This window comes from Haliotis rufescens, unplaced genomic scaffold (assembly GCF_023055435.1).
Source record: "Haliotis rufescens isolate VD_foot unplaced genomic scaffold, xgHalRufe1.0.p SCAF_4, whole genome shotgun sequence".
NCBI classification, from domain to species: domain Eukaryota; kingdom Metazoa; phylum Mollusca; class Gastropoda; order Lepetellida; family Haliotidae; genus Haliotis; species Haliotis rufescens.
The window spans coordinates 1,273,922-1,286,282 of NW_025964112.1; the positions used below are offsets into that span (position 1 = coordinate 1,273,922).

Genomic DNA, 12,361 nt, shown 5'->3' on the forward strand with positions numbered 1-12,361 from the left:
CAAGGGTATGGTGCTGACAGGGGCAAGGGTATAGTGCTGACAAACGTACAAATATAATCGGGTAGCGCATGCTTCTGGCGTGACCAAGGGACACAACTCTGCTCAGCAAATTATGGCGCCTCAGACGACTGGGCCATCTGTACCTATGTCCTGTACAACTAAGACCTGAGCTCTACTCTGTGCAAATCCTACTATTGCACTTAATTGAAACAATGTGAAAAGATGGTGAGGTGAAATGGGGTTAAACATCGTGTCCAAGATTATTGCACTTGTATATAGCTGTGTGTGTGTGTGTGTGTGTGTGTGTGTGTGTGTGTGTGTGCGTGTGCGTGCGTGTGTGTGCGCCACAGTTTAACATGAATACCCCACTCAGACACAGCATACTGACTCCGAGCTGACCAGTCCTTGTTTTAGTCCCTTAGACGCCAGGCAGGGTAACAACAAGTACCATCTTTTAACGTCTTTTGGTATTACGCGGCCAGGGATCAAACCCCGGACCTTCCGCTCTCCGGGAGGACGCTCTACCACTAGACCATGGAGGCGGTCTAAGGGCTGTAGCACGTTATATGAAACACCTTATGTAATCTGAGCACTCACTGGTTCCCTCTAGGTGAGTGAGTATTGTTTTACGCCACTTTTAGCGACATTCCAACAATATCACGGAGGGGGACACCAGAAATGGGCGCTACATATTGTACCCAGGTGGGGAATCGAACCAGGGCCCTCGGCATGAGGAAGGAATGCTTAAACCACTAGGCTACCCCGCCGCTACCCTCTGGGTGGAGCCAGGCCATAGCTTCATTCGTTGGTTGAAAATAGTGACCATGTGTCGTCGTGGGTGATGGTGAGGTGAGGTGAAATGGGGTTTAACGTCGCGTCCAAGATTATTGCACTTATATAGCGACGTGCATGCACGTGTATGTGTGTGTGTGGCTGCTTGTACTAGTCCGGACTGATGCCGATTCATAGTGCTAGCTCACTGAGATACCATGCCGCAGTTTAACATGAATACCCCACTCAGACACAGTATACTGACTCCGAGCCGACCAGTCCTTGTTTTAGCCCCTTAATGCCGAGCGCCAGACAGGGTAACAACAAGTACAATCTTTAAACGTCTTTTTGTATGACGCGGCCCGGGATCGAACCCTGGACCTTCCGCTCTCCGGGCGGACGCTCTACCACTAGACCACGGAGGCGGTCCGTGGGTGATGGAGGAACATAGTAAAACAAAGACATATTGACAAGGACTCTCTAATAACGGTAAAATTAAAATACCTGTAAATAACTTTGTGGAATGGAACACTTTCTGATAGTATATCACTGTTTTAATCACCATCACTGATATAGGAAGATCTGACAGTATGTAGTTCTTGCATAACAATAAGAGACCATTTCTCTGAAATGGCAATACTGATTTCGACCATAATCAATACACTGTGAGGCCTGGACAAAACTACACATACAGGACAATAGGAAATCTTGGTAAAACATGGCAACACAACCTCAAAACTGATAAATGACCATGCTTGAAAATAGGATTCAATTGGATTGTGACTGGGCGTGATGTCATATTATGCAGAGTGTGAGCAGCTACCATGAGGCCCAGTGACCACACCACATTACCGTGTTGTCTTTCAGTAGCCACGAAGCATGGACCACATTTCAAGCATAGTCGGAAACATAACTGCGATAGTTTGTAAACAAGGCTGTCACTGCACTAAGCCAACAACCAGACTAAACAAGAAACCACAACAAACAAATAAACTGTGCGGCTGATAAAACTCGTCCAGATACTTGGAGCCCAACGCAAGTGGTGGAAAACTGTGAAAAGAGACCGTCTTCGTTCATGGGGAGCTACGAGTTGTTGGTGCTGTAGCCCAGCTAAATGACATCCAGAAAGGGGAACAGAATGCGGTCTACGGTAGCCAACGCCTGCACCACTCGGCTGCAAGACCTTCCAGACTGCACATCCAACACTGCGCAGCAAGGCTTTCTGCTTCATGAAATATTGCTTCTAAAATTCATTCCATTCTGACCCTGATATAAAAGCCCAAACAACTTGACACTCTGCCAAGAAAAACAATCTCATGTTTTTGCCCCCAAATGCCAACAAGCACTTTATTAATTTGTTGTGGTTAAGAAGACTAATCAGCAACAAGAGCAGCTAAAATTGTCAATATTTGATTTTTCGTCAACTTCATGAACATAACAGTGAGGTACCAACATCTTCAACTAAACATAAGACAATGATATAAAATACAACTAACAAAGTATAAAATGGCTGATGGAATGTTGACAATCGCTGGAAATACAGGACTCGTATAGGATTACATCGTCAGTCAGAGTACATATATATATATGGAAAAGATTTGACAATGCATCATGGGTAATGAAACTATCACTGATGATGATAACAGAGTGATCAGTAAATCACAAGACGTTTGTATGTACAACATGATGTTCTGATTTACACACATGGGAGCATCACGCTTTCATCCTCGCCACACTAAATATGTTCAACTCTCATGTGTAGCAAACCACACTGCCAAGCAAATGTTACGACCGATTATGATAAATGAGTTTAACAGTGACTTGCATCATCAACTGGTGGACAAGCTGACCCCCGGGCACACAGGAGCCAGTTTTTGTAATTATTCTTAACAAGGTTGTAACTGAAATCACATCTGGCTTGAATAGAAACTACATGAGAACGATGTCTATTTTGAATGAACGAATGAAATCATTTCATTCCAATATTGCACAATCAATGACATCATTGCTGCAGCAGTCTGGTCTTCCTATTGCAATTAGTTGTGAATCAAATCAGTGAGTGAGTGAGTGAGTTTTTACGCCGCTTTTAGCAATATTCCAGCAATATCACGGCGGGGGACACCAGAAATGGGCTTCACACATTGTACCCATGTCGGGATTCGAACCCGGGTCTGAGGCGTGACGAGCGAACGCTTTAACCACTAGGCTACCCGACCGCCCCGAATCAAATCAGCACAATTACTGAACAGAACACTTTACGTATGTTGGGGATTTCTTTATCCAGTTAACAATATGAAGACCTCTGTAAGCCATCCATGGGCTCGGACTACTGTAAGCCTATGCTACCATTTAAAAGTCTGTAAAACAGTGCCCTATGGGGTTAGTGAGTGAGTTGGGTTTTACACCGCTTTTGCAATATTTCAGCAATATTTTTGAGGGCAACCCAAGATATGGGCTTCAAACATTGTACCTAAACAGGGAATCAAACACAGACTTTAGGTGTGATGAGCAACCACTTGGCTACCTCAGCCCCACCCCACAGTGCCCTATGGAAGGAGGGAGGTGGCTGCTTGACCAAGTGGGAAACAAATGGGAGTTGACATAAGACCATAGACTACTACATGTAACATCACCATGAAGGAAAGAGATACCGCTATGTACACAGACAATATTTACAGATAAATCTATACATAATATGCAACAATAAAACAAGGTACAAATACACATGATATGCTTCACTGCCTCAGAGTGCTCAGTGGAAACACCGCAGAAACTCCAATGGAAACACTGCGGAAATTCTGCAGAAACTCCAACAAAAGACTGCAGAAATTCCATGGAAAACTGCAGGAACTCCACAGTGAGATTGACTGCCACAAGTCCAGGTATTCAGCTAAAGAAAACTCTGCACTAATTACAACTGAATCTGATACATGAACCTCGGAATAACTACCCAATCATTGGTAAGCATTTACATACATTTCCTGGGTATCAAACAAGCTAAAAAATTTATCATAATAATGGCGTTATAGCCAAAAAGAAATTGATTGAAAATAGGCCTGATGATTTCCTTCAATCAATGAATGGTTAAATCTTATTGGACATATTCTATTTATATACAATCAAATGTACAAAAATAGATAAGAAATAATCTTTGTGATACCTGAAGTATGATACCTTACAAACTTCATACAGAACACTTAAGATACATAATTAAAATACGTAATATGAAAAGTAATTAAGATACAGCTGCTGCATCAGAAAGATGGGAAGACGTAACACAGTGATTCAGTTAAAGCTTTCGGCCATGTTAACACTTAAAGCAGTTTCACACCGAACAGCCACATGTCCGCACTGGCAATGAAACCCATGTGTTTGCAAAGTCTGAAACATCTATATCCTTGTTTGTACGAGGGACTTTTTCTAGTTATGATGGAATTGTATAGAATATAGAATGACTGGACTAAAAAGAAGTATTTACAAGAAATGACCTATAAATCTGTACAATTACTTTCAAAAGCAAACAATGCATTTCAGCTTAAAACATGAACAGTTTTAAATAGAAGCTCCTAAATGAGAGGACAGGGAGACAGGCGTGCGTGTCTCTGCTGGGGAATTTCATCCATCTTTGGGGATAGTTCTGCATAATGTACCCCAAAAAGACACAACAAATTAAGGACTTGTTCATCCTCCAAAGTCACCAAAGACTACCTATAACATTCCCAAGCAACAGAAACTACTGCCTAGCAACCAATGTAGGAATACTTTTTTATCACAAATTTCTACCCCCCATGTGACCCCAAGTGTGATCAAATATGGCTCAAACATCTGACAAACTAGTACTTTGAATATCTGATGATCTGGTAATTAAAACATCAGATGACCTAGGAATTTTAATATCTGATAATCTGGTTATCAAAACATCTGACCTACTAATTAAAATATCTGACGACCTTGGAATGAAAACATTTAATGACCTAGTAATTAAAACATCTGAACTAGTAATTAAAACATAAGACGACCTGTAATTAAAAGATATGATGACATAGAAATTAAAACATAACACAGCCTAGTTATTAAAACCTAGGTTGACCTTTTAATTGAACAATATGATGACGTGGTAATTAAATTATCTGATCTAGTAATTAAAACATCATATGACCTAGCAAATAAAACATCTGACAACCTAGCAAATAAAGCATCACGTGACCTAGCAAATAAAACATCACACGACCTAGGAAATAAAACACCACATGACCTAGGAAATAAAACATCACATGACCTAGGAAATAAAACATCTGACGACCTAGCAAATAAAACATCTGACGACCTAGCAAATAAAACATCTGACGATCCGACTAAAACCTGTGAGGAACAAGTGATAATTTGTTGTGGCCTCCCGTGGCCTTTTGTGTCTGCACCTCAGTCCCACCAAGACACTACCTTAATGATCAAACAGTCATATAAAAGTTATAAAAATAGTTGTTTTGTTAAAAGATTTAACAATTGCAGATCCTCGAGATTTTCATAAACTGCTGTAGCTGAATTTGTAAATAATAAAGGTTATATCCATATAAAATAAACCATAGAATTAGTCCATTCCATTACTGGAACAAGTAGCAGCAGTATCCGAACTTTGACCTCTTAAGGTCAACCATGTGACCTTGACCTTTTGATCTGAAGCAGTTTCATCACAACCATAGATACAAAGTCTCATGATCACAGTTGTATATACTCCCTGTTAGCGCTTCACTGCATCTATCACACTTAAAGGTCACGGACGCTGTCACCTTGACCCTGAAAGATCATGTCAAGGTCACATAACCATCACTGTTGTCCTTTGAATAAATATATATATATATTTATATATATGTATATATGAGCACTTTGGCAAGTCATGTCTTGATTGTAACTCTTGTCCGGTTCCGGGAATCAGATGTCGCCACATCTGAAGCATGTCCTTCATCACGCTTTAGCAGGTTTTGTGGCGTTATCTCCTGTTCCGAAGTAGCGCACATTGGACCCCTCCTCCAGCAGTTGGTTCTCCTCGCTGTCGTGCACAACCTCCTGGTTCAACAGCATCTGCATGCTCTCACTCGTGTTGTACACGTCGTACATCGGATTGGCGAAGTTTGTGGACTGAAACAGAAGAATGTCATCAGTCTACATAACAATGAATGACTAAACATTTGAGCAGCCACTGTGTCAAATTCCCACATCATGACAATAGCACAGTGTCATCCTACACAGGCCAGGGCAATGGTTCTGAATGTCATACAGCTGGAATGGAGATCACTAACCGTCTTACAGTGATTCATAAACATAAGTTTTATTCTGTTTAACATTTGGATAATATATTTACTGAAATGGTTCATAATTTACCATTGCACCATTGTTTGCTGATAAAAACATGCAAATTTATGCTCAGTTAAATTGAAGATATCATAAATATGATTATTGAAATCAGTTTGCGCAAATTTGACAATTTATACAGGCTTCTAATATGAAACGCATTCCATATTCATTCAAGCAATTCAGGTTCAAGAAAATTTACAAGTTTTATGCTCCCTTTGGTCCTAACCTCTGTATGTTTGAAAATGTCATGATATATTTATATATAAATGTGTACTTTGCTATCAGGAATAAATGTGCAAAATATTGGTTTATTCGTCCCATGTTTAATGAAGCCTCGACTGTTTGAAATCAGCCACCCTCTTTCGAACACCTTATGCTAAAATTAATCCAGCAGGTAGCTAGGGATAAGACGCGTAACAACAAATCAGCAGGCTAAAGGTTAAGCAAACCTATTACAATTGGACACACTAAGACAGCATTTGTAGCCCATTTCACATGCTTGGCTTTCAAGTGCTCGTCTGTCACGTGCTTGGTGCTAACTGACGTATAACATGTTGGCCTCTCTCCCCTCTTGTCTGAATCGAATCGTCCAACCTTGGCGTGTCATGTGTGGTAGGATAGTTACACAGAGCCGAGATACGCCAGAACAATAGTCATAACACAAAGACCCTAGTGGTATAACGTCACTTACAGCATCGCCTCTAAATATAGGATTATTTCCGAGTGGGTCTCTCTCGTCCGGCTCCTCCTCGTGGCGCAGGTACATGGGGTTCTTCACATCCATCCTGTTGGGTTCCTTCATCCGCTTGTGGCCGTACTGCTCCACCCTGCACACATTGTTACACATCACCACAGGTGTATACATCATGGAGGCTCGCGGGGAAACGTTTCATTCTTCTATGTATTATCTTCTATATAAGCATTACAGTCATATGTGACTCGAACATGACTGGCATTCTGCTTAATAGTGCAGGAAAAACAGTTCTTAGAACACTCTCAAAAGAACCAGATAAAATATTTTCCAAAATGGCACCTTGATATTACTAAAATCTCATCGAATTATGTACCTCCTTCTGACTGCCCTTGACATTACATACGTGCCCCCGATCCCCTCGACATTACATACCTGCCCCCGATCCCCTCGACATTACGTACCTGCCCCCAATCCCCTCGACATTACATACCTGCCCCCGATCCCCTCGACATTACGTACCTCCCCCGATCCCCTCAACATTACATACCTGCCCCCAATCCCCTCGACATTACATACCTGCCCCCGATCCCCTCGACATTACATACCTGCCCCCGATCCCCTCGACATTACGTACCTCCCCCGATCCCCTCAACATTACATACCTGCCCCCAATCCCCTCGACATTACATACCTGCCCCCGATCCCCTCGACATTACATACCTGCCCCCGATCCCCTCGACATTACGTACCTCCCCCGATCCCCTCAACATTACATACCTGCCCCCGATCCCCTCGACATTACATACCTCCCCCGATCCCCTCGACATTACGTACCTCCCCCGATCCCCTCGACATTACGTACCTCCCCCGATCCCCTCAACATTACATACCTGCCCCCAATCCCCTCGACATTACATACCTGCCCCCGATCCCCTCGACATTACGTACCTCCCCCGATCCCCTCGACATTACGTACCTCCCCCGATCCCCTCAACATTACATACCTGCCCCCAATCCCCTCGACATTACATACCTGCCTCCGATCCCCTCAACATTACATACCTGCCTCCGATCCCCTCGACATTACATACGTGCCCCCGATCCCCTCGACATTACATGGCTCCCTGTGATCCCCTCAACATTACATAGCTCCCTGTGATCCCCTCGACATTACATACCTCCCCCGATCCCCTCGACATTACGTACCTGCCCCCGATCCCCTCGACATTACATACCTGCCCCCGATCCCCTCGACATTACATACCTGCCCCGATCCCCTCGACATAACATACCTGCCCCCGATCCCCTCGACATTACATACCTGCCCCCGATCCCCTCGACATTACATACCTGCGCCCGATCCCCTCGACATAACATACCTGCCCCCGATCCCCTCGACATTACATACCTGCCCCCGATCCCCTCGACATTACATACCTGCCCCCGATCCCTTCGACATTACATACCTGCCTCCGATCCCCTCGACATTACATACCTGCCTCCGATCCCCTCGACATTACATACCTGCCCCCGATCCCCTCGACATAACATACCTGCCCCCGATCCCCTCGACATTACATACCTCCCCCAATATTACGCACCTCCACCAGATCCCCTCGACATTACATAGCTCCCCCCAACATTACATACCTCCCTGTGATCCCCTCGACATTACATACCTCCCCCTAATCTCCTCGACATTACATGGCTCCCCCAACATTACATACCTCCACACATTCCCCCGACATTATGTACCTCTCCCCGATCCCCTCGACATTACATAGCTCTCCCTGTGATCCCCTTGACATTACATAGCTCCCTGTGATCCCCTCGACATTACATAGCTCCCTGTGATCCCCTCAACATTACATACCTCCCCCTAATCCCCTCGACATTACATAGCTCCCCCAACATTACATACTTCCACTCATTCCCCCGACATTATGTACCTCTCCCCGATCCCCTCGACATTACATAGCTCCCTGTGATCCCCTCGACATTACATACCTCACTGTGATCCCCTCGACATTACATAGCTCCCCCAACATTACATACCTCCACACATTCCCCCGACATTATGTACCTCTTCCCAATCCCCTCGAATTAACCTAGCTTCGCCAGACATTACATAGCTCCCCCAACATTCCGTACCTCTGTTTCCTCCTGTAGAAGACGATACCAAGGACGAGGAGCAGCACCAGGACCAGGGCTATTGCCGGGATGATGATGTACAACGGGTCTGGAAGAGACAACGTCAGGTCATCACAAACATTAGAGACACAAGAGACTTATGGAAGAGTCTCAGTAAAAGCTTTCATCAGTAGTTTTGTTATATAACTGAAAGTCAGCTCAATGTTTAGGGAATGTAGACAATGTCTACAGCAGGATCAACTCACTGAGGACACCCTGGGGCTGGTGGACGACTGGCTTGGTTATCCCGCTGTCTTCACATAATGTCCCAGAGAAACCTTCCTTACAACTGAAAAAAGCAGAATTATTTTGTTGCAGTTGTTTAAAGATACTCTTCAATAAATACACAAAGTAAAAACAACAACAACACAAGCACAATGTTACATGAAATGAATTCAGTTGTCTTTACATCAGGCACCATGTCAGCCTTGAATTCGTCCGTAATCCCTCACGCACAGATCAGAAGGGTTGACATGGATGTATGGAGGAAATAATGTCATGATCAAACAAAAAGATCAAACATATTCTACTCATAGGCGGTTAAAAAACAGGACAGATTAACTATAGTAATATTAAAGAATCGGGTGTTCTTAAACTTCTTATGAGTAGAAAACTACAATATTGTTTGATCAGCCTTTCCCTTCCCTTTAAAAATTACGGACCAAAATGACTGCTGTCCAAATATGTTGTAAGTCACTAGAACTTCTGAAGCTATAATAAATTTGACACCACCTTGGCTCAAGAAGAATGTGTTTACAAGTAATTGTGTAATTGTGTGCACAATTCAGGCTTCAGAAAAAGCCTGTGTACTTAACAAGAAACCAGCACATGATGAATACATGGTCTTCAACTGACAGACACTTCAGACAAAGCTCTTGCTTTCAAACATGTCATTTTACATCAACTTCTGTTGTCTCATTTAACCCTTTACCTCTGCAAATGTGGCGGCTATTGCATGATAGCAAGTTGTTAGGGGAGCTCAAGACAAGCAATGGATGATTGTTATAATGTTAGTTTCGATGATACAGACTGGTGAGACAGCATGGAGTAAAGCAGCCAGGAGTCCTGCAGTATTCTCAAAGCATGGATCACAACACACAGATGTTACAAGTAGGCCTTGGCCCTGTCTCACAGCGCTACACCTGGCATATTTGCCATAGGAATTACAACAATTATAGAGGCACAGTGATTTTGTATGTGTATGATAAAGTACAGGAATAACGGCGGTTACAGAGGCATGATCATTCTGTATGTCTATGATAAAGTACAGGAATTACGGTGGTTACAGAGGCACGATCATTCTGTATGTCTATGATAAAGTACAGGAATTACGGTGGTTACAGAGGTACGATGATTCTGTATGTCTATGATAAAGTACAGGAATTACGGCGGTTACAGAGGCACGATCATTCTGTATGTCTATGATAAAGTACAGGAATTACGATGGTTACAGAGGTACGATCATTCTGTATGTCTATGATAAAGTACAGGAATTACGGTGGTTACAGAGGCACGATGATTCTGTATGTGTATGATAAAGTACAGGAATTACGGTGGTTACAGAGGTACGATGATTCTGTATGTCTATGATAAAGTACAGGAATTACGATGGTTACAGAGGTACGATCATTCTGTATGTCTACGATAAAGTACAGGAATTACGGCGGTTACAGAGGCACAATCATTCTGTATGTCTACGATAAAGTACAGGAATTACGACGGTTACAGAGGTACGATCATTCTGTATGTCTATGATAAAGTACAGGAATTACGGCGGGTTCAGAGGCACGATCATTCTGTATGTCTATGATAAAGTACAGGAATAACGACGGTTACAGAGGTACGATCATTCTGTATGTCTATGATAAAGTACAGGAATTATGACGGTTACAGAGGTACATTCATTCTGTATGTCTATGATAAAGTACAGGAATTACGGCGGTTACAGAGGCACGATGATTCTGTATGTCTATGATAAAGTACAGGAATTACGGCGGTTACAGAGGCAAGATGATTCTGTATGTCTATGATAAAGTACAGGAATTACGATGGTTACAGAGGCACGATAATTCTGTATGTCTATGATAAAGTACAGGAATTACGGCGGTTACAGAGGTACGATGATTCTGTATGTCTATGATAAAGTACAGGAATTACGGCGGTTACAGAGGTACGATGATTCTGTATGTCTATGATAAAGTACAGGAATTACGGCGGTTACAGTGGTACATTCTTTCTGTATGTCTATGATAAAGTGCAGGAATTACGGCGGTTACAGAGGTACGACCATTCTTTATGTCTATGATAAGGTACAGGAATTACGACGGTTACAGAGGTACGATCATTCTGTATGCCTATGATAAAGTACAGGAATTATGACGGTCACAGAGGTACGATCATTCTGTATGTCTATGATAAAGTACAGAAATTACGGCGGTTACAGAGGCACGATCATTCTGTATGTCTATGATAAAGTACAGGAATTACGGCGGTTACAGAGGCACGGTGATTTTGCATGTCTATGATAAAGTACAGGAATTACGATGGTTACAGAGGTACGACCATTCTGTATGTCTATGATAAAGTACAGAAATTACGGCGGTTACAGAGGCACGGTGATTTTGCATGTCCATGATAAAGTACAGGAATTACGATGGTTACAGAGGTACGACCATTCTGTATGTCTATGATAAAGTACAGGAATTACGATGGTTACAGAGGTACGATGTTTCTGTATGTCCATGATAAAGTACACGTATTATGACAATTGTAGAGCTATGATATGTCTATACATCTATGCATACCAATAACAAGTCGTAGAGCTATGATCACTTTGCGAAACAGGGTCGAGGAAATACTTATCTCAGAGATGCCAACCCCTATTGAAGCATTGGAGTAATCAGGTGGGTAAAAACGTGTAATCTTAATGTGGAAAAGAGTAATGTTAATAGTACCATGGCACAGGTTTTCGCTACAACATTTTCGTTAGGCCTAGACGTGAAACATGGGTACACAGGTATTGTCGCTAGGCTTAGACGTGAGTGAGTGAGTTTGGTTTAACGCCGCTTTTAACAGTATTCCAGTTATATCGCGGCGTGTCAGCTTAATGTGGGAGGAAAGCCCGAAGTGATGCAGGTCTCAGATGCTTACCACTTCGGTGAAACCCACGGGCACGGGTATGGTGCTGACAAACCTAGAAACATAATCGGGGCGAACCGGGATTCGAACCCACAATCATAGGTTTCTGGCGTGCCTTAGGGACGCAACTCTGCACAGCGAATCGCGGCGCCTTAGACGACTGGGCCACCCGTGCCCCCGCCTAGACGTGAAACATGGGTACACAGGTATTGATGC

General features: G+C 43.0%; 1 protein-coding gene across 4 annotated transcripts in view; it reads right to left on the reverse strand.

The window, feature by feature from the left end:
- Positions 1 to 1,307: 1,307 nt before the first annotated feature.
- LOC124150359 (low-density lipoprotein receptor-related protein 1-like) overlaps positions 1,308 to 12,361 on the reverse strand; it is a 193,127-nt gene continuing 182,073 nt past the window's right edge. For all 4 annotated transcript variants that reach the window (XM_046522356.2, XM_046522355.2, XM_046522357.2 and 1 more), the window contains 4 exons: positions 9,214 to 9,296; positions 8,969 to 9,056; positions 6,815 to 6,950; positions 1,308 to 5,907 (listed from right to left, as the gene is read on the reverse strand). In XM_046522356.2, coding sequence (XP_046378312.2) covers positions 5,734 to 5,907; positions 6,815 to 6,950; positions 8,969 to 9,056; positions 9,214 to 9,296 — 481 coding nt within the window. In that variant the 3' untranslated portion in view covers positions 1,308 to 5,733. The remainder of the gene's footprint in view (positions 5,908 to 6,814; positions 6,951 to 8,968; positions 9,057 to 9,213; positions 9,297 to 12,361) is intronic.